Source organism: Pholcus phalangioides, unplaced genomic scaffold, assembly GCF_987345545.1.
Source record: "Pholcus phalangioides strain wild (caught in Gottingen) unplaced genomic scaffold, Ppha-v1.0 ptg000006l_1, whole genome shotgun sequence".
NCBI lineage: Eukaryota > Metazoa > Arthropoda > Arachnida > Araneae > Pholcidae > Pholcus > Pholcus phalangioides.
Window position 1 is genome coordinate 3066540 of NW_028301599.1, and position 24274 is coordinate 3090813.

Below are 24274 nucleotides of genomic sequence, written 5' to 3' on the forward strand. Positions count from 1 at the left end.
CGGCTGTTGAGCATTTTTTGAATTGGAATCATATTTATACCTCTACGACGGACGCTTGATGAGATAAAGGCCGTGATAGCACTTTCACCTTGTATATTTTTGAATCAAGTTCAGAATTAAGTTATTACTCATCGTTTCTCTTTAATCTCAGCAATAATCCCATGATTATGCCTAAATTTCAGAAATATGCATCATTCGCGAAAAAACCTGCAACTCGGAGTATTACTATGCTCGCTATTAATCAAAAATCAATGGTTCTTGAAGTGTTACTTTTCCCCATAAAATCATTCAGGGATGCTTTGAGAAATTTTGTGAATAAAATTACATTTAACGTAATAATTATATATTCGGCGTAGTTAGATTTCGAACAAGTAACGACGCATTTACGAGCCTAGAAATCGGACAGAGGTGCTACGAAATAATTATAAAATCTCATTCTCAAGTGTGCTGGGAACATAAAAAGTTAAGAAATCCGTATCACAGATGTATTATCTATCGAAGTGAATATTCTGACTCTTATGTCATTAAACTGTATTAATTATGAATCCGATATTATTTGCAACATGCGTTATGTGTTTGCAGCTTACATTATCCAACAGTATATACTATAAAATTCATCCAATTTTAAAAAATTCTCATACTATACTAAAGTATACGTATACTATAATGATAGAAAACCCTTTTTTGTCAAAGTGCCAAGCACGAATCATGTCATTCAAGTACAAAAGTATGTTAATGACACTTTCTATAATATAGAAAACAAAAACCATTAACGAAAATGAGTTCATTGCACGACGAATTGAGCCTTTAATGTGACTTTTTTGACCAGACTTCGGAAGCTAGACAATATTATCATCTGTTGGTTTTTTTTTTCTTCAAACCATATAAAATAATGAAATATTCAGGAAGTTTGTTGAACCTGATAAAACAAAAAAAACCCGAAAAATATACGAGTTTTTGCCAATTCACGTGCAGGTGTGAAAAAGAAATACCCGGTATTTTCTAAGTACGCAGCCAAAATGGTTTAAAGGTGAATGATCGTAAAAATGATGAAATGAAAATAATAAATATCGATATCATTCTTTAGTGACAATTCATAGAATTGCAATGTTTGCACCAGGGCTAAATATATAATCAAAAATTTACAAGCCCGGGTTGAAATAATATATGCCCGAATCGATTTATTGTACGCGTAGAGTTACTAATGCGGTTGAGAAAAAAAATATATACATGCCCGAAAATCAATTTCATATAAGTAGAGTCGGGCATGAAGTTGAAAAAAATACATGCCCCATGAATGTCGAGCAACATTGTCCAGCCCAGTATCGTACCTAGAAATAAAGTATTTTTCGTGTTGAAAATATTTACTGAAGTATTATATACTTGCTTTTACCGCACGGTTCGTGAAAGTAAAATGTCGTCTCTAGGATACCTTCGTGTCTCTGTATTTACCGCATGCTTATGTAAATTAATTTTTCTTCAGAAAAAATCAAAATTTTATTAATCTAGTCGAAAATTGAAAAGAAAATAAGAATATAAAGAAATAAAGTTTGTATATTTTATTCTCTACATGTGTGAAATCTAAGGAATTAAATGGTTTTAGAATGAGCACAGGATGGATCGTGATCATTTTTTAAAAATTTTTCACGTTTAAAAATTTTAGCAAATCAACTAATTAGCATAAAAAAAGGCACTAAAATACTTATCGTGGCCTTGAGTTTATTTTTTTATAAATTTAAAAAAAAGTTCACATTTCACTCACAGGTGACACTGTAAAAAATTTGAAAACTCCACATGACACATAAAATTAAACACAAACAGTGTATTACAATGTTTATGACAATTTGCGTTACATAAAACTACGATATTCCAACATGAGCAATCTTTCACTTGTTTAGATTGCAGTCTACTGTCGACCGTACAGGCTCCGGCCTCTTGATGACTAATAATATATTACACATTGTAATTTATGGCATATCTTGAACTGGAATGAAATTGAAAAAAAGATCTAGCCGGAGCTGAAATGGCGCTCATATTGAAATGCGATAGTTCTGTGTAACGCAAATTGTCATAAACCATAATTATACACGGTATGTGTTGTATTTTATGTGTTATGTCGCGTTTTTTTCGTTTTTAAGCGTAACCTACGCGCGTCTTTATCAAATAATTTCAGTTTGCACACAAAACTTTTATCATGTGGGGAAAATCGCATCGAAACAGCTAAAACGTGATTTTCATGTTTGATCATTGATACAGATATTTTAAAGGCCATAAATTTCTTTGAATATTTCCTTACGCTGAGACCATTATCTTCTATTTAGATTCAGTACTTTCTGAGTTAATAAGAGCGGAAAATTTCGTTATCTCATAACTGTAAGTTATTTATTATCGAGGCACAAGAATTTTATCATTACTCAAATATTCGTCTTTTGATAGTTACGATTTGGTCTTTTACGAAAGAAACGGTTTTTAAACCATAGTATGGATTATCAAATGATAAGAGTTTCAAGAATAGATTTATTAACTAGGAAAAGTTTGGTAAAAGAAAACGTGGGACGTGTGTGTTCTTTGGCGATATTATAAGTCGATTGGCGAGTTTTTCATCTGGGTCTGTTGATGGTAACCTTCTAGTGAATGATCTTACCCTCGAGAATTAACATGGGTCCTGAAGCTGATGCAATCGATAGTGTCTGTGACGTGTGGCCATGACGTAACGTTCCAGTCACGCGGTCGTCGGGTGCTCATGCTGCTCCCAGTTGAATGGGAGCTATTAATAATTTCCACGGTAAGTATATCTTCCAAGAAATGCAGCGAGAGAGAGAGATTCAACCACATCTGGTGCTTGTTGTTGTATAGAAGGGTTGAGTCGAAAAAGGGAGCGTCTTGAGGTCGTGATAATGATGATGATGATATAATAATTCATCTTTTGAAAAGTCATCGTCTTTCTTCATTGTGCTAATTTCTTCTAAATTATTAATCTGACCACCACTATTATCATCAATTAACTCCAATCTTAATAACAAAGAGTATCGAGAAGATTCTGAAGACATGAATGACCGAGTTACTAGCTTATTTCCTGACGGAACAAAAGTAGTGAGAATCCTGTTCACAATTGTGATGTAATAAGTAGCGTAAATCATTTCTTTCTCTGTCTTACATAATGTACGTTTTCATACTATATGTAAGATAACTAAAGAAATTTAAAATGAAGTATAGACACATTTCGGGAAATAGTGGAAATAAAGATTCCGGAAAAAATAAAATTTACATTTCCCACGTTTGATAGTTATCGACAACAGTAGCGTTTGGGGTAGGACCATGGCCCCCACCCCCGTCCACATCCTGCGGCAAAGATCTTCAGTGGGGGCGGGGGGGGGGACGAGGCTAAACTTTCGACGAGCTCGTCTATAATGAATTTATAGTATGAGAAAACAAATATTGGTAAGATTTATGCCTGGTCCAGGGCTAAAGCCCTGTCTGTCCCACCCTTGAAGGGGGGCGGCGGCGGCGGCATGGGAGATCCACAGCCTCGAGCCAGACAGAAACCCAAAAATATATTTGGGAATTTTTTTTTTCTGAATTTTTATTTAAAACGGCCTCATATTATTGTTTTTTCTTTCAACATGGTAGCCCCAAGCCCCAAAAAATATGCTCCAGTAGAAATGTCATTAAAAATATAATTCAAGCACTGATTTATTTCAAAATTTTATATTCTATGCTATTGTCAATATAATGTTTCAATTATATACCCAATACTTTTTAAACATACAGTCGAATCCCGTTTTAACGAATACCGCTATAGCGAAAATCTCGTTTTAACGAACACTTTTCTAATCCCTCAAATAAGCTTACTTAGTAACACTGTAAACAACCTGAAATTCCTTTGTAACGAAATTTCGTTATAACGAAGTGATTTCTCCGGTCTCTTGGAGTTCGTTATAACGGGATTCGACTGTATTTTCAACCATTAAGAGAAAATAGGCATTATTAATACCTTGCGTGAGTGAGAAAATTGCATGAAATCAATGTATTTGAATAAAAATTGATTCAAAATGAAGGAGGCAACTTGAGGCAGAGCGTTCTTGAGATCTATAGGCCTATATTCATAAATACTTCATTCATGTTTTTTTTAATCTGAATTCTCTAAATTTAATTACCAATAAGATTGTATCAATAAAATCTCTCAAGCTTTTTCCTCATTTCATGAACTGTACGATTTTCTAATTAATTTTAAATCGATTTTTATTTAATTGCATTGATCTCTCGCTATCTTATCATGCATTTAAGTTGTCACTAATAAATTTTTTTAATGTTTGAAAATTTTCAAAAAAGAAATTAGGTATCAAAGATATATAAAACACTGTATGACCTAAACAAGGTCAAGGTAGGCCCTAAAATAATACTTAGGCCCTCCCCCGTGATATGCGAAAACTCTTCAGGGCAGCCATATTCAGCTGTGATTATGCGTAGTAAATAATATCAAATTACACCAAATATGTCGAACTAAAGTCGAATATCGTTATAACGGAAAAATCTCGTTTTAACGAATACTTCTCTAACCCCCCCAGATAAGTTTGCATAGAAATAATGCAAAAACTTGGAATTCCTTTGTAACGAAATTTTTCGTTATAACGTAATTCGACTGTATAACATCATTACGTAAAAAAACTCTGCTTCTCACAAAACCATTCCTTCCTAGAGGTGACCACTTAATAATGACCGGAGTAGATATAATGAACCATATACGGAAATATAGCTTTTTTTAGGAACAGTGTTTCTCAACCACCGAACCGCGGTCCGGTACCGCGCCCTGACATTCATTCATACCGGACCGCCGCGAGTGATTGGTCGTTTCTTTTTTCTCCCTATTCATTTTCCGTTAGTCGTGGTTTAGACCGGGTCCACTTGAAGAAATAAATGAAACCTGGCCGCGAGCTTCCAAAATTGAGAAACTACTATTTTTAGATAGATTTTATTGTATTTTTACAGATGTATTTTGTTATTATGTATTACCTTGCGGTATGTGATATTTCTCACAGTGATATTTCTCACCCAAAATCAACGTCTTTATTCTAGATCAGCGTTTCTCAACTTATGGTCCGCAGACCATTGCTGTTCCACGACGTTGGCATAGGTGGTTCGCAGGCAGACTTCAAAATTCAATTATATTGAATGAAAAGTTATTTAACTGTTGTAATATTGATATTAGCAATATTTATTTGGGTTCAAATAAAAATTCTATATTCATACTTATGTTCACCATACCTCATCAAGAAAATTGCGATCCTAAATACGGGATATCAATAATTGAAGTCAGAAAATGCACTTACGACAAATTTTCCAATTACTGCCAAAATGGGTGAAGAGGGGGAATATATGAGGGCTGATACGAATAGCAGTAAACAAAAATGTATTCGAATAAAAAAACATTCAAATAATAGAATGACCATATTTCATTAAGAAAAATAAGGGGTTCCTGTATCTCTTAATTACGGTTAAATACAGGAGGTTGACAGTGGCTATCAAAAACATTGCTATAAGTCGGCAAAACCCCCAATTGTAGTTAAAATTGCTGAAAAATTCAGGAAAAAAAATGTTGAACCTGACAAATATAACAAATTCAAATAACGTTGTTGAAAAACCGGGGCAAATATATAATAAGTTAGAAACAACTAAAAATAAGGGAATGTCCCGTAATACGGGACACAAATGGTCCTTCAGATTGTTTCAGATGGTCCTTGGGTCCAGAAAAGTTGAGAAACGCTGTTCTAAATTATTGCATTTCAAGCTGATTTTATGTAAGTCACCAATCATGTAAACGCAATGTTCAAAAAATAATAATTAGTGATGGGAAAATTTATTTCAATGCGGTGTTTCATAAACGTGTTTCAATGTTGTGCAGCCATGAAAACGAGACGGGTCTCCGACGTTCTAAAGGAAATATATTTTTTTTAGAAGTTTCGGGAATTTCTATGGATTGTGGATAGCTTGCTAGTTAAAGTATAAGTGAAAAAATTATATAAGAAGTTTTTTATTTCAAGATTTCGGTATGCGTAACACGTTTGTCGCACAGTGAACACGCGATGCTTTCTTCTTATTCACTCTTGTTCATGCTAAACACGTATCGACTATTTAGAATACATTGACATGTATATTATGTGTATGAACACACTCTCTACATGCATATACAGAGTGTGAAGTCATATCCTTGTACGTAAAGAAAGACGTCCCCTCCTTTGTTAATACAATATATACGGGAAACTGGCTGTGTGAAGAGATATTGATGTTTAGGAAAGAGGATACATATCGCCATCTGGTGGCTGTGTCATTCACGAGCTATTAGTTGATTGCTGCCGCCGCCCATGTACGGAGCCTTTCACCATACATGTACGCTCCAAGGGAGAAATATTCTATCTGTTTCCATAGCTTAGTTGGTAAGAGCTCTCGTCCTGCAAACGAGAGGCCGTGATTCGAGTCCCCGTGGGGGCAGAGATGAATTTTTTTTCCTTCCAATCATAATCTCCTAAAAATATAACCAGTCTTTCGAGGAATCCTGTATTAACAAGTGGAGAGGACATTTCTACATATAGTTACTGTGCTTTCATAGTTTAGAGGTAAAGAATTAGGCTGGCCTACGAGTGACCGGGGTTCGAGTCACCATGAAGGCAGAGATATTCCCAATATGCTTGATTTTGCGTATTGATATTCGCTTCCTTGTACCTCAGGGAATTTACGAGTTAACCTTTTCCCGTGCAGGGTAGAGATATCTCGGCCTAGAGTAGATGGAAAAAATACACTTGACCTCTCTCTCTCTCTCTCTTTTCTCTCGAGACACTTCATTATCAACCCTATAAATGAGAATTGATATCTTTTCCCTTTATCTCAACAATATTTTTTTTCTTTTCTCTCTTGATACGGGTTGAGAAAAACAACTTTTGAGCAAAAATAATTTCGCCACTCTATATGTGAAGTCTCAAATCTCTCTCTCTTCCTTTCTCTCTCTCTTTCTCTCTCTCTTCCTTTCTCTCTCTCTTTCTCTCTCTTTGTCTCTCTCTCTCTCTCTCTTTCTTTCTCTCTCTCTCTCTTTCACACTTTTTCCAACGACGGCGAATGATATGATACGTGTTCAGTATGCCCAATGTGTTATAAGTAGGACGACGTTAAAAATGATAGACGTTATACCGAGATCTAACTATATCATCTATCGCTGTGTGGGGGATACTTCACCGTACCAAATCAATGGACACAATCGGACACATTTAAAACGGGGCAGGACTTCATCAATCGCAAAACACATGTAAACGCCTGATAATTTCATCTAATCTTGTCGCGTTCACGCTATACAGTGGTCGAACATTTTAAGGGTCTGCCAAGCTCAAGCCGATTGTTGCTAAGGTACCTATACTTCTTATGTATACGGATTAATGCTGCCTTTACCCTTAGATGCTCAATCATTTTTTATTATTTTTTGAGCTGAGAATTGTTTTTCATAGTCAATGACACGTATTGAAATGTAGAAAAATCATTTTTAAAAAATATTTCGATTACCACTGCTTATACGCGACCTCATTGAAGACGTGCAAAGCCTAAAAATAACCCATAAAATAAATGCGTATTAAAGTAATATTACTTTCCAAATATACACTGCCGTCTTTGTGATTCAAAACTGTAGTAAGAAAAAAATCGGGTTTCAAACTTCAACGTAAAAAAAAAGTGCAGATCAATCATTTTAACATATTAGCGTAATCACAGCCACACATATGTTCTGCAATAGACAGAGAGTTGTTGTCGTTAACTGAAATACTTACCAGCAAATTCAAAATGGAAAGTGGAAAGAATCTGACTTCACCTTACGCGCAAAGGCGGTTCTGAATTATCTCAAAATTGGCTGCAGTAATGAACGTTTAAAGAACCTTTGTTTAATCAAAGCTACGCACTTAAGAATTAAGCGATACAGTGATCATGATCACTATCAGTGTTTTTAATAGCCCCCCCCCTTTCATTATTTTACCCTCTATGCTCAACATCGACATGACCAAACAGTTTCGGAAATCTCAATTTTTCGCGTATCAATTCCATTCGATTCCATTTGTTGCCATCTGGTGGTGACTTTTGTTCCTGTCATGATTGTCGCTAATTTGAATTTTTTCATATGATTATCGCTAATTCGCTACAACATGCCACTGCTGTACTGATTTTTTTTAATGAAAATCTAATTTTAGTACTAAAAAAAGCAATGATAACTTTAAAAGTAAAAATAGTTTTAAAATAATAATATAATGAGGTATAAATTGAAAAACATGAAATTAACTACTTCGATTTACCTCAATAAGTATAATGTTGGACTGAGTAACGTAAATTACTCAGCTGATGTGAGAAAACTCTTCTCTTACCGTCACGTATATATTTACTTTTTTTTTCAAATTACACTGATGTGATTGTAAATGACAAAAAAAGAATTAATTAGCAGCACTACACTCTTCCAAATGAGAAGTGATTTTTTTTGTTCATTTTCCATGCACACTGATACTCATTACATTTCAGCTTGTTGCCTGGTTTCGATATTTTTTCCTAGTTATAGACTTTTTATAAGCAGCAAGTACTAAGCAATATTTTTCAACTCATTCCCTTTGATTAATTATTCGGGCGTTAAATAAGGAATTTTCTACGGTTTCTGCACCCAACAAGACGACAATCAGAATCAAGTTTTCACCAACTATTAATAATGTAGACTTTGGGCGTCCAACTCTACTGGGCAGCAAGGAATGCACGAAGCAAAGAATAAAATTTTGAACTCAACCTCAGAGAGTGTAAGCTAAAAAGGTGGATTTCCCGTATGAGAGAGACTGTTCACAGAACCCTGATGAAATTGAAGTTTTATCGTGTCGTTCAGGAATTAAAAGCTCTTGATTAAATTAAACATTCATGTTATTTTCGATGACTGAGATCGTTCATTGATGGAAATTTCATTGAGAATCTTGATTCCGTGTACTTTACAGATGAAGCCGGTTTCATCTAACAGCTTGCGTTAATGCAGTCAAAGCAACACTGGAATTTGGTGCTCCAAAAATTCTGGTGTTTAAATTCGAAAGAACATTCAATTAGCGATTAAAAAGGTAAGTGCACAAACCCTGAGGAAAGTAGCTGCAAACCTGGTGAAAATAATTCTTGCTTCACTATTCAGGAAATGGTTTACATGTTGACCATAAATTTTGTGATATTTTGACGCAAATGTTGTTTTTGTGTGCATGCATGTAGCTTCGTTAGATAAAGTATAGTTCGATTTATTTTTCCTTGTAGTATTTCAAAAGTAAAATATTTCATAACTAGTTGCATGACACTTGGATCACTTTGTACATGGAACTATCATGATATCTTTCTGTGAGAGAAAAAAAACCCATCCTATGCCCGCAACGACGTATAACCCACATATGCTAATTGCATTCATCAATTAGGAGATTTCAAAGAATACCGGGGGCGTTTGTGATTTTTTACAAAAACTTTGATTTTTTTCTCTATTTACATCTATGATTATGAGTATATTATAATCATAAATTATGAAAATATTATTTTACTAATTTTTAAGATATCTATTTCCATTCAAATCTTTCAGAAAAAAAGAAGCGGCATACACGCAGCAACATGTAATTCGTAGAGAAAAATTCCGATGTTTTAAGCTATCGCGGATTATACGCAGAAAAAAAACGTGGTACATGGTTTTTGTGGGAGCTGGAACGAGGCAGTAACCGAGATGTGGCCACAAGAAGAGAAGTAATGGGGCGTTTAGCATGCATGCACTTCAAGAAACTGAGAGACCAAACATGCGAAAGACGGAATCATTAGTCTATCATGTCAACATTAGTTAAAGACGACTAGGAGGGGGAGCCCATCAACATCTAATGATATCATGTACAGGCTGCAAAAGGAAAGTCCTTTTATCCTGAAATAACTAGCGAACCATCGATCCTAGAAGCATACCTCCAATATTGAAAAAAGTATCCAAATAGCGTATAGACCTTAGATTCATACTGCAAGGGGGTTGTATAGTAATTAAAATAAAAAAATGACAATTTTTTACAATACAATCCCACTGTCCTCCAACTTCCAATCACGAAGTTGTTGCCCTGTGTCTTCCGAGTCCAACAAAAAAAATCATGTTTTTAAGGGGGTTGGTGCACGATCTTGGCTTCCCATGCTTTCCTATGGAAAAAATCTCCTTCCTTTAAGGAATATTTAAAATTTTTCTGTTCACTTTAGGAACTCTTTTTTTTGTTCCTCTCATTTTAAGGAGATTTTTATACAATTCAACAAGAGCAATTCTGATTTCAGCAGTTGGTTATTTTTTTTCCCCAATTTTAAATTCAACAACATGCAGCTTTTTTGAATATTCAACTCTCTAAAAATGACGAAATTTTTTTAGTAGGGCTAGGCGTTTCGCTATTTTTACGCAATAGAGCATTTTTTTTCGTAATTTTAGGGCATGTTTTCATGATTTTCACTAATTTTATGTCATTTATCATGACCTTTAAAGTTTGAGGTACATTTTCATATTTTGGGGCATAATTCAGCACACAATGAAGAGGGATTTATTCCCAAGTTTTCCCTCTTCCCTAGCTTCATTTCCCACAATTGGTGATTTTAGCAAATAATTGGCAATTTTACTTATCTTTGACATTGTTTTTGGCAATGATTGGTGATTTTTCGGTGATGTTAGCAACTGTTGGTAATTTTATTTGTGTACCTTCGGCATCATTTTTAACAATGATTGACAATTCCCAGTAATGTACCGTATTTAATTCGAGGAAATATGGCCAGCCTATTTATAAACGCATATTTTTAGGTTTTTACGGCATACTTCTAGTTTTTCAGGGTATAAATGCATTTTTTATGGAGTATATTCTGTCGGTTTTTAGGTCATAAAAATTCTGGCCCCTATTTATTAGTAATACGAATAACATCGAGAAATACTCTTCAACAAATGCACAACGCTGTAAGTGTATATTATACGCAATATGAAATATCGGTGATGCAATATGACATAGGCTACGTTTTAGATGAAAAGAAAAGTCTCGTCATTCTCCTGCTTCTCAGATGACTAAGCAGTAATAATAATTACAAATAGAATAATATTCTATAATAGAAAACGTCAAGTACACTGTATTTTTATGAAACGGAATGTCGATTTCGAATACTACAGTAGAACCTCTCGATAACGAACACCCACGGGACGAAAAATTTTGTCCGCTAACTGGAAGTGTCCGCTAATGGGGAGGTACGATACACAATAGAACCTCTTTTATACGACTTTCAATTCGGATTCGGTCGCAATCGGTTGTTATTCATTTCAATGTTAAAATGAATCACAAATTATCTCGATGAAGAATGTTTGATTAAATTTCACTACATTTATATTACTTTTGCCGGTGATTATGCATAACTTCCAAATAAAGGTGAAAAGTCTGATAAATACGGAAAAATTTATAATTTTTCTTCTCTCCATTAAACCAATTAATCACTCTTACCCGTACATGATGTGTCCACTACATATATTTTGCAATCAAAATTAAGTTAAAATAAGCGTAAAGAAGATAAAAACATTCATAACAACATTATCAGTTTTGTAATGTTGACTTGCTTCACACGTACCTGCAAACAAAACCATCTCTCACCACCATTCGAATTCACCATCCTGGACCATGATGTTCAGTTAATTAAGCAATTAATTGACGATTTACTATATTTGCCAACGCGTGCTTGGGAAACATAATCATAGCTGCATGATACATTCTCGGTTTATTACCAAAAATTAATAAATTAGAGTTTGCCTCGTTTTACTGTCCACTATCGAGAGTGGCCGCTAATGGGGAGTGAAGTACATCAAAGCCCTATTCCACGGGACCGGGGATCAAAAAAGCGTCCGTTAACAGGAAGTGTCCGGTAGGGAGGTTCCACTGTAATATATGTAGCGCATATTCGTTTTATACAAGATATACGGAAGACTGGATGTGTGTTGTGAAGATATTTATTATTTGAGATGTTGATTTTTTAAGGAAGGAAAAACTCATCTCTGCCTCTACCGGGAGTCGAACCCGGGTCCCTCGATTGCCGGATGAGTGCTCTGACCACTAAGCTGCAGAGGAGATAGAGATTTTCCTTCGCTAGAGCGTATATATGCCGAACGAAACCGTGCAATGGACAGTGAATCGATCAGCCAATAGCTCATGGACGACGAGCCACCAGATGGCTATATATATGACATGAATGTCGCTCTACACTTGTTAATACAAGATATACGGAAGACTGGATGTTGTGAAGATATTTATTATTTGAGATGTTGATTTTTTAAGGAAGGAAAAACTCATCTCTGCCTCTACCGGGAGTCGAACCCGGGTCCCTCGATTGCCGGACGAGTGCTCTGAGATGACGGTAGAGGCAGAGATGAGTTTTTCCTTCCTTAAAAAATCAACATCTCAAATAATAAATATCTTCACAACATCCAGTCTTCCGTATATCTTGTATTAACAAGTGAAGAGCGACATTCATGTCATACATAATCGTTTTCTTTCAAATCTTGCGAAATATTTGAAAAAAAAAAAAAAAGTTAAAAGGCTTAATTGAAAACAAAAAAAACGTAATATAATAGTGCAACTACTGGCAAGTTTCAATTTGGGTTATTCTGGACTAAGGTCAGCAATAAAAAGTACTGTATTTCAGAATACTTGATGAACATATTTGCTATCAAAATATTTCTTTCCTTGAAGACACTAGAATATTCCTAAATGACGATGCGAAATACAGTCGACGCCGCTTATTAAAATCATGAACAATCAATTATCATTCGAGTATTTTTATCACGTTTGGAAAGAACGGAACGGATCAATATCGCAACACGGGAAAAAGTTCGCGTATAGTTATCGGGACTTCGAATAATGTTATCATATTTTTCTGTTGATTTTTGTTTTTCTCATTCTGAAAGTTTAACCAAACTTATTAATTTTCCTACAAGTTATCGTTATCATCAAGGCTGCAAGACTATGTAGGAGACTAGAAGATGTTCACACTGAGCGGCGCGGACTGTACATTGGTCTCAAAATGAGAAAAACTGAGTCATCATTTGGACACGCGGATTGTGAACCATCAAATTAGAAACCCCCCTCTAAAACCAAATTTGGGAGCCCCTAGAAACTTATTACAGAGGACTCAGAGGAGTCATTTAATTCTTCCTAAATTCACTGAAGATCTCGATGAAACATTTATGCAGATTTGGCTGAAAATAAGCTTTGAGATATTCCATGACCTTATAAAACTTATTCGAAGGTGAATGCGCGTTTAATTTCTGTTAAAGGTTACCCAACAAAGTGTGGAGCGTGCGACTTTTTGTTTGGAATAATTTTCTGATGCTATATAGTTCTGCGTATATATGTATATAGTTCGAGCTTATAAATCTTATATTCATTGAATGAAGTGAGAATGAAGTTAAACATATGGACGATTGGTTTTTGGTCCAATGTGATAGTTATGCGGAAATTCAGCTTGAAAATGACAGAAAAACAAAAGTCGTCTTTCGAATTTTTATTCTCTGATGATAGAATTTATTTGAAATATGTTATAAAAATACATCACATATACATCTTTATAAAAACCACGAGGGCATTGGGTTGATAACTGTGGGAGAGGGAAGTTTGAATCTATTTTTTTCATTCAAGTTTATGATTGCAACGAAAATATTGACACATTGGTCCACTGTTCATGTAATTTTGATCTATTATCATCTCCGTAGAGATCCGTCAAGCTGACTTGATGTTTTATCTGTGCAAAATTTTGTTAGGCATGGTTCAAAAAGCCAAATTATTGCAGCGAAAATCTCTACGCTGCCAGTGATGTAGAACATTCCGTCATAAGAACCAGCATTGTCCCTGAAGTGACCTGAAATCATTAAAAATGTATAATTAACTTATAAATTTAATATAAAAAGCTTATTGTGGAAAAAGTTTTAATTCAAAAATAGCTTCATGATTAAGACATATACTAGCCTATCAAAGGTGGAACAACAAACGACACGAGTCCACCAAAGAAAGCAATGCAGCCGATCGCCATAGATTGATCGTTCGGGAGGTACTTGGCGACGAGTATCGGAAACATGACGATTTCGGTACCTGCTGCAACGCCATAGATTACTACGAGCCCCATCAAGACTTCGAAAGTGTAAAAGATTGGAAGCACCACGAAAGCAACGCCTTGGAGAAGCTGATTAAGGACCATGAAGCGACCGACAGACATAAACTCTTTGTCCGTCACCCATCCAAAACACATTCGGCCGATCAAGTCTCCCACCGAAAGCACACTGATTAGGTATTTTCCAACTCGTTCATCAAGACCTTTATGTGGGAAAAATTACAAAAAAGATCTTTGAACGCATGTCATTAATATTTCTATAAAAGTCTATTCAACAAAAATTCAAATTCAGTTAAACAAACTCGTGCTATAACACATCAACACACACAGTAACACAATACACACAAACATGAAATACAAATATAAATTATTCACCAACGTGATTGTCCATTAGTATTATAACAATCCTTCCAGGGCAAAATAAAATTTATACATATTGATATACGCATATACTGGGGGACGACAACAGATCAATCATTGGCATAATATTGTTCTCAACACATTCATAAAGCGAAAAAACAAGATGTAAGTAATAAAAATATAAGTATAATCCTTATTCAATTTCATTTATTTTGCTTATTAAATTCATGGAATGATTTTTTCCGATTTTATATATTTCATCACATTCAATCTATTATATTCCTTAGGTGCTACGTATATGAACTGGTTTTTTTATTATTATTATGGTTTTATTATGGTTCAGTTAAATGTCAATTAATTTCAAAACATCCGGGATTTTTCTGAATAAAAAATAAAATCTTGTAAAAAGATAAAGTTTGTTGATGTGTCAAATGTATATAGTCATAGTCTTGGATTGTATCATTTTTTTCTCAAGTATGTTATTTATATATACTACATTCCTCAAAGTATTTCTTACAATATTTATATTCGAATCATAATCACCACTCCCATATCAATATACAATATTGTATGATTGGTAAAACCCATGGTAAAATGAATATTACGAAGAAACTCGGGATCAAAACTCAGGAAGAAAATCAGGAATATGATATTTCTCAAACGATAAATATTGGTACTCATGCACCTTTCAGTTTCTTTTGATCATTTTTGTCGCACCACGGTCATTTTCAGCACACGAGAGCTAATTAGACCGGGACCTACAATTTATTGCCGATTCCGAACGGCGGGCTTGTTTTTTATACTCGTCGAGAGGTTGGTGTGCTAACCCCTCGATGGGGAGCTCCCTGCGGTAGCAATTTTTGCTGCGGTCATGTCGCCATTTTTGTTGTACCCCCGTGTCAGGAAAGTTTTCTGACAAGGACGAACCGGGTATCGAACTCGCGACACCTCTAAACATCCTTTGGTACTTTAGGCGAGTATATACCGACCTGGGCTACCGCACCCTCCAGTTTCCTACTTATTGTCACAGCTTGAGAATCATAGGCGGAGATAGGCTTGGAAGTCTGGGGGGGCACGATGATGATGATGTCAATTCATCTATACATATATGCATTCGATCAGTCGACTTCACCTCTGATGCTGGGGGGGGGGGGAGAGGAATATCCCCCACCCCCATCCCCCCATATATCCGCCCATAGAGATTTTCGTTAAAGACGATTCCTAGTTAATTCATTTCTTCGATTCGATTATTTCGGTGCAATTGCATTGACCAAGTGAGCATGTCCTTCACGATAGTGTACTGTTATTAATTCTATGTTTCTGTTGTTGTACGCATTTCTGTTGGAAATGGATGAATTTGGTTTTATTTAGGTTAAGGGTCAATTTGTTTATTTCAGCCATTAGACATACACACCAGAACATATATCAGAATCCTCCACATAGATATCATAAATGTCATAAAATATTTGTACGCATATATACCTTTATCGTTGATGTAATCCATGATTACTGTCATAAGAGGATCAAAAAGAATGGCGAATGTTGCAAGGGAGAAGCTGATCATGTAAAACATGGGGTTGCGGCAGACTTTCAGTAGGCTTTGGACAATCGTTGAGTTTTTCGCGCTAGACCTGCGTTGCATGTTCATCGGCATGATCACACTGAGCTCGCTCATAGACACCGTTCTGGCATCCCTCGTCGTTAACATTCCACCTTGAACCTAATCACAATATTTAAATAGATTTCAATCTTATTTATAGATACAATGCATGTGTGTGTAGTCTTGTCTTATACAAGATGTTCATAAAATAACTTTGCCGATATACGAGCCCCTAGTGGCCGCAAAAATGAACGAAATTCGTGAATGAAATTCGAGATATAGGTGTTTCAGAGTATGCGGTCGTGAATGTGAAGAGCAATAAAAACCTGCTGTTTCTGCTACGGTAGCACTGAGGGGGCTCAATCCCCTCCCCCAATAACTAATGAGTATACAATGCAACGTACCCCCCCCCCTTACATACGTGGGGGCACGACTAGCAACTTTCAACCCTTTCAATGTTTTCTTCATGTCCGTTCCTCTGGCTATAACCGTGCCCATGAGAGCTAAGCTTCTTATTCTCAATCAGATATCTCGAATTTCATTAGCATTCGCTGATTTTAGCGGTCGCTAAGGGTTCGTTTATCAGCAAAGTTATTTTATGATACCACCCTGTATATTTTCTCATATTTGAAATTCAAGTGTACCTTTTCTTCGAAGGAATCCCTGACATCTAATGTTGAGTTAATGTAACTGATAGATCCACTTTCAGGAATTGTCACCGGTTTGGAATCAGGTGGCTTTTCAGGCCCCGTGGCCACATCATCTCCTGGATCTTGATCGCCTTTGAACGTACCGAATGCTTTGTTCTCATAGGAAGAATCACTGGGTCGAACTTCGACTTGCACAGTCACTCGAGGATCAGCATCAACACCTATTTCCAATTTTCCGTTTTTCGAGGACTTCTCAGGTTTGCTTTTTGTTTTTTTGAGCCACGGAGGCTCTGTGAGTAGAATAGCTGCGGGAATCACGTGAAGGATCAGCCCAGATGTCAGCAGGAACGCACCGTCGAGACCATAAGTGTTGACGAAATATTCGAGCATCACCGGGAAGAAGAACGAACCGACGCAAGCACCTGATAGAGCAATTCCAGCTGCGGTTGCTCTGTACTTCAGGAAGTATTGGTTGACGGTCACTTGGAAAAGCGTGTTTGCCAAAGCCACGCCCAATCCTGGGAGGAGGAAGGAGATTACGGAATTCCTACTATGAGTATATTCGATATTTGAATATTCCTTAAATGGAAAAAAACAAGAAAAGAAAATATTTTCCACATACGAACCATGAAAAATTCCCCAAAATACGGAAACGTATATAACATTCGGAGCGACGCAGCAGAGAGCGACTCCCAGGGTAGCAAAGAATCCGCCAACCAAAGTTATGTCTCTGACACCAAATTTTTGACCAAGTATTCCTACCACAGGACCTGGAAACAGTGTTTCCAACGTGAATGTACATTTAAAATTTATAATCGTGGATATACATGATGCAGTACGATATAAAAAGTACGGCTTATAATTCGTTATTACGAGATATTTTCAAGTGATTGCCTAAGAGAGCTAATGTCAAAGATACAAAAATTAATTCCCAACCTACCAGCTAAGTTCCTCGTCGCGTTACGTAAAGTAAAAGGCATGTTGGCTTCGTATCTCGTCACCCCATGTACTTCGATCAGAGCTATGTAGAAAATTGCAGCACCTCTAGCTATGCCTGATAATAAGGTGTTGATTACACAGGCAGCTGCTGCAATGACCCATGATGCGGCCTGGTCCGGTCCTGGTTTCTTCGCCATGACTATTTGAGAGAGAAAAGTCTTTATAAATAACGCAACAAAAACCTCATATTTGTAAACTAATTACAATGTATTACAATTGATCCGTCAACATCGGGGTGTTGAGGGAAAATGATAAACTATCAGGAATGAATAAATCGTATCATGAATGTTTTCAGTATATTTGATAATTTCGATTGTTCAACAACTTTCCAATAATCCTTTGTTCCAACTTTTCAGCAATATTCCAAATTTTATGTCAAGAACATTAGAGCAAACATTTTTCTACAAGGATCCATTAATGTGATAATTTAATTAATAATTAACCTTTCAACTAATTTATATCGGCTGCTCAAATGAAATGTGTCTCTTGCATTTTTTAGAGAATAAAAAAATTAAAATTAATTATTTTTAAAATTTAATTATTAATTATTTTATTTAGTAAAAATTTAATTATTTTTACACTTAATTAGCGTACAATTCACTCGAAGTACAAACCTGGATGATGATACGCCATGCTACAGGTTTATAGGAGAGGCCTTATCGCGAAGACGGACAGAATGTATTGTCATGCAACTGTCGTTTTTTGCATTCAGAAACGGATTTTGATATCCCTTAATGAGAAAGTTGAATTTCTCAAAACAAAACACTCTTTCTCTTTCTTCAATTTCAAATTCTATCACTATATCCTTGTAAACTCCTGGCATGGTTTTTAATCTTTTTTTTAAATATTCTGATTGAGTTAAAGCATTAATTAACAAAAATTAATTCGCCCTTTGCATTCTACAAGTTTTTTCGGCACTTCGTTGGTACATTTCGTGCTTTATAGCGTCTCCCCCGCTATGAGGAAGGCCCCTGAATGTTTATCCCTTTGTGGTTTCTGCATAGCTTAAAAGATCTGCTAAGAAGCCGAATTCAACTCCCTGTTGACGTAAAGGGCCGTTGTAACAATAAAGTATTTTTATACCGTTGTTTCTTAATGCGGTCCTATGTCGAATCTATCTCGACATAAGAATGAACCAATTATTGCATGTGTCTTTTAGTGTGAGAGTATTCAAAACTCACTGTTGTGATCCAATAGATGACGCTAAAACTATCGATCACACTATGTTTTTGACAGCAAAGGGTTTTTTATATATAAATACAAATACAAGGCCACAACAGGCAAAATGCCCAACGAGGTGGCTGAGAAGAAGATGCCCATAACAAGTATGGATGTCATATATTATTAAAGAATGAATTGCATTAAAATGAATAAACATTAAATAATTAATCATTATTCATATATTTAATTACATTTTTATAGAATATCGTACATATGCAGTCGGCCCCGCTTTTATCGGATAACGGATAAATTTATACACATAGATATAATATAACATAAATGGAACTGTAACCTTGGGTGTGCGGGTAATCCGCTCACACGGAGAAAAATCCGAGGCCAAATATTTTTGTTAATATAGGGATATTCAGTCACAGACAAAATGTAATTTTTTTTTTTCATCGCTGCCCAGCCCCAGGGGACTGTCCTTGTTGGCTATGCTAATATGATATGATAATAGATATTTAAAGTTGTTAATAAAATATTGGTATGTACGCGATAACTGTAATTACATATTAGCCACTCTTTTAGAGTCAAAATTGCAACTGTGCCATGATTAAGCAAAAAAGCAAAGAAAATTGCCAAAGATTTTGAAAACTGCGGAAAATTTTTCTGCTTCGAAAGGATTGTTGCACAGATGGCAGCAAGGGAACAATTTTATATTAAAGACAACTCAGAGAATTGGATTCAGTAGATGATACAATTTTTGGGATATTGGGCCGTTCAAGTATTACGTCAGTAGATTTTTAGCCATTTTTTACCCTGTCCCCCACCCCCTCCCCGTCAGCAAAAGTCAGCAAAACTCTTGCTCCCTTCTCATCAAAATTTCGTCAGATCTGCCCCCTCCCCCTTCTAACGCATATTGGAATCAAAGAATTATGTGTGGGGAGCAGGGAGGGGGGGGGGGGTCTCGTGTTCACCCCCCCCCCCAGATGATCAATTTGGAAGAAAATACCCCCCCCCCCTCATATGTGTTATTATAATCAACTAACAACTAACTAGCTGTTACCCGAGGCTTCACTCTCGTGAATTCGGTAATCCGAGAATTTTTCCTTAAGACACCTTAGGGAGTGAATTTTGAGAAATTCCCTTCCTGGTGAGTCTTTGCATCATAAAATGAAGATACTGACCAAATTTCAAATTTGTAGTTTTAGCGGTTTTCACTCGGCATCATTTCTCTACATAACATTTCAAACTCCTTATGACCCCCTTAAGGGTCGAATTTAAAAAAAAAAACCCCTTCTTGATGAGTTCTTTACATCATAAAATAAAACTTCTGACCAAATTTCATAAATATAGCTTCACTAGTTTCAGTTAGGCGTGATTTCTCTGTATAATCTTGGGACCCCCCTTATGGGTCGAATTTCGAAAACCCCTTTTTAGTGGGTCTTTACGTCATAAAATAAAACTACTGACCGAATTTCATATTCATAACTGCAGTGGTTTCGGCTCAGCGATGACGAATCAGTCAGTCAGGACATGTAGTATATTATATATAGAGATAGATTTCTGTTAATTTTCCAATGCTATTTGAAGGCTAAGAACTCTCAAAATTTCTTTTTAAGAAATTCATTGGACCCTCACTCTAAACCACATAGGCCTTATGCTAAACCCATGACCCGCAGATCAAATCGGCCGTTAAGGTTATCTAATGTGGCCCGCCACCTCAAACTTAATTTTGTAAAAATGAACTAAGCGGTACATTTTCAGATCGTTTAAGTGTCCCGTGGCACAATTCCGGAGCATTTAAACGGCCCTTGGCACATTTTACGATCACTCCAGAAGGGCCGTGGCACCTTAGAGCACAATTTTAGCACAAATCACCTCAGAGACCCGTGACACAGTTCCGGGGCACTTGAACAGCCCGTGACACATTTCTAGATCACCTGAAGGATCCGCGGAACATTTAGATGTCACTAAAGTCACTCTGTAGAGGACTTATCAATAGGAGAATGTTAGTTCAGGTGCTCACAAACTAGTGAAGTTTTTTTCTCATCTTTAGCACACCAAGTAAGATGTCATTAAGAATATTTCATATTTTTATAAAGGTTGTTTGATGACGTAAGCATCATTCGAACCTTCCCATCCCCCCTTGTCATCAAAAGTCAGTGAACCATAACTCCCCACCCCCCCCCCCACCCCCATCGATGCTGGCGTAATAGTTGGATGACCCCTTTATGTTTTCACGAAACTTTAACTCCAATTTCTAGTGGGTACCGTCTGGAGTACATTTTCAATTGTTGATGAAACAACTTTGTTCTACCGAGCTATGCCAACACCACCTAGAGAACAAAGCCTCTCCGCACGAATCTTGTGACGACACTGATGTAGGCCATCTCACCTATAGCCATTGGATATGCTACAAAAAGTGTTAAGACGGTGCATGAGTCGGCCTGCTATATTCAATGGCTATAGGTGAGAGGGCCTACCTCAGTAACGTCACAAGCTTCGTGCGGAGGCCATGTTCTCTAGGTGCTGTTGACTATGCCAATCGGAATTATTGCTGGAATACAGAAACCTTTATTTATGGGATTGAAGAGTTTCAGGTGGATGATTCACAGCAATTTCGAATTAGGCGAGAAGATATTTTTGGAATTCATCGATTTCGACGAAACTGAAAATACAGAAACCGATGAGACTCCAAAATGAAAGGAAAAGCATTTTTCATTGCATTTTAATGTTTGATTTATTCCAGAAGCTATATTAATATTCATCCTTCATCAGTTTTCAATCTACAAACTATACTAACCTTGAGAAACGGCAATTAAATGGTTTTCCGAATAATCAAATACCCGCTTTAATGGATAATGTGTCCTGGAGCCGTTGATATCCGTTTAAGCGGGACCGTACAAACCATTCAGTTTCATGAATAGTTTCCACAAGCGGATGGCATTGAAAATAAGAGTATACGAAAAAAAATGGTTTGAAAATTTCTTTTTGTTTCAGCAGTTTTGATGATCGAATAAATCCGAAATGGTTTAAGGACTGTATTTTCCTGCGCCAGGGGCATAAACAGGGTCGATCTTTAGAGACGGACACGCCGGGTTGTAAGAAGGGATTGGAAACACGAACAATCTCTCAAAATTTACGAGAAATTTTGAGTTACTAACCTTCAAAAAGCAATTAAAATCAACCAAAGATCGATTAAGATAGCATATAAACAGGGCCATAACTAGGACTTTTGCCACTTCCAGTCATTATCTGAAATTCCACGAATCACTGTCAGCACCTGCTTACTTACATTGATGTACAACCCGTTTCATCACACCCCTATAAGCATTATAAATTTTATCAAAACGGACAACTCATAGCCCTAACTAGTCCGTTTCACCATGTGGATTCATAATACTATATACCATGACGGTGGAGAGGGTAGACTCTACCTTTTCATGTCTGATACCAAGTATACGACATAATTGTACTGATAATTTCATATATAACTTAATCTTTTATGTAAAAATTTACCGTCACAAAATATTACCAGCCACATAGGAATACCAATGTGTGGGTATATTTTATTTTATATAAATTATAATGTGTCATTGAATAAAATATATCTTTTTTTCCCCTTTTTTTTTCTTTATAGAAACTTTTAACTTCATTATGTAGAGAAAAACTTTGATAACAGATGGAAGCAATATGTCTTGTATCATGTCAGGGACGAGGCACGAAAAAAGTCATTTTAAAGGAAGAGACAAGTGAAAAAAAAAATACCAAAAGAGCTAAACTGTTTGAAATCGCCAATACATTATTTCCTGTTCTAATTAGTTTGTATGTGTTGAAAACTCTCAATAGTGTACTTCAAATTTTAAAAAATAATAATTAAAAAAGTTCAGCTGAAATTTTCTTGTAGGGGCCAATTTTCTAAGCCAATAGTCATAGACACAGAAAAAATTTTTTAATCAACGATTAAAAAGTTAACTTGACCAAACATGGTTAATGAACATGCATTTAATTAACCCTCTATGGCCCCCGTGTATATTTTGAATATGCTGTACATGGTGAATTCATGGTTAAAAAACCATTTTACTAAGTTGTTTTCTCAATTTTTTTCAGTATTTCAGAAAGTATGCCTTCAAGTGTCATTTAAGTGCGAAACACAGCTATGTAAGCACAATACTTCTTTATCTAGAAAGAGTTGATTCGTAGTAGATGTCACTTTTGAGAGCTGCTGAAATTTTACGTGTTCGGAGATTTATAAAACAACTCAAAATTGAGGAGATTTAAAATAAAATTCAAAGTAAGAGCTATTCAACTTTGCTAAACAAAATTTTATTTAGTTGATAAGGTTTTCGCTGCCATCATTTGATGAAAATTTCTTTTTCGGGTTCGAAGACCGTCGTCCGTTTGAGGTAGTTCTCAACTAACCAGTTTATCTCAACTAACCAAATCTCCAGTTTATCAATTCTCCTTATGATGCCAACAACTAGTGTTGGGGAAACGTTGAGAACTAACTCAAACGGACGACGAAAAAGCAATTTTCATCAAAATTTTATTTGTTTATAAATAACATTAAAATCAACGCAAACATATTTTTACCCTTATAATTAACCATTCTAAAGGCGAAAGATTAGCTCTAAATTTGAAGAGAACAAAGAGCGTCCAAACGTGAGATGGATTGCCGACATCCGAAATGGGCCTGGAGTCAACTGGATGGCAAAAACGTCAGAGTAAAATGGAAAAATTTAGCTGAGACTTTCATTCAGCAGTGGATTGAAAATGGTTGATGGTTATGGATAAACCATTTTAAAATTCCAATCTAATCAATTAAAGTGCTGTGCTGATGCATTTTTTTTAATTAAAAATATGCTAACATCATCCATTTACATCCGTATTTTCTGGAGAAAAAAATTTAATACGTTTTTATTGAGGGTCAACCATAACAGGTTAAAGCTAAGCAATGAATTAGTATTGAATTATATTTCGATACTCACTTGTTGATTCCCTGTCGATTTCTTGAAATAAAAAGTGTCCTTTGCGAAACAAAATTTAAGCAAATATTTGAAGTCAAAAGTTGTAATTATTATGAATTTTAAGACTGAATATGTCTCAAGATCAAAGAGCTTCAAACAGCTTTATGAACTCCTGATTTTCGGGGGTTCACCAAAACTTCTTAGTGAGCGTTACTAATACATTCCTCCGTTTACCTTTCATTACTTTATTCAGTTTCAGGGAAAATGTTCTAAATTTCGTCAGAACAGTATGAATTCATTACACATTAAGGCCTCGACGGCCCTCGCGCAGCCGAAGCCGCCCGAGACGAATAGAAAAA

General features: G+C 35.9%; 1 protein-coding gene across 1 annotated transcript in view; it reads right to left on the bottom strand.

Annotated features, from left to right (window-relative positions):
* The window catches only part of LOC149085669 (uncharacterized), a 40011-nt gene extending 15737 nt beyond the window's left edge, over positions 1-24274 (bottom strand). Inside the window, exons 1-7 of the mRNA XM_089232492.1 lie at positions 24150-24274; positions 17726-17923; positions 17412-17555; positions 16780-17303; positions 16018-16255; positions 14034-14378; positions 13773-13926 (exon numbers count right to left, since the gene is read on the bottom strand). Coding sequence (XP_089088618.1) covers positions 13773-13926; positions 14034-14378; positions 16018-16255; positions 16780-17303; positions 17412-17555; positions 17726-17923; positions 24150-24156 — 1610 coding nt within the window. The 5' untranslated portion in view covers positions 24157-24274. The remainder of the gene's footprint in view (positions 1-13772; positions 13927-14033; positions 14379-16017; positions 16256-16779; positions 17304-17411; positions 17556-17725; positions 17924-24149) is intronic.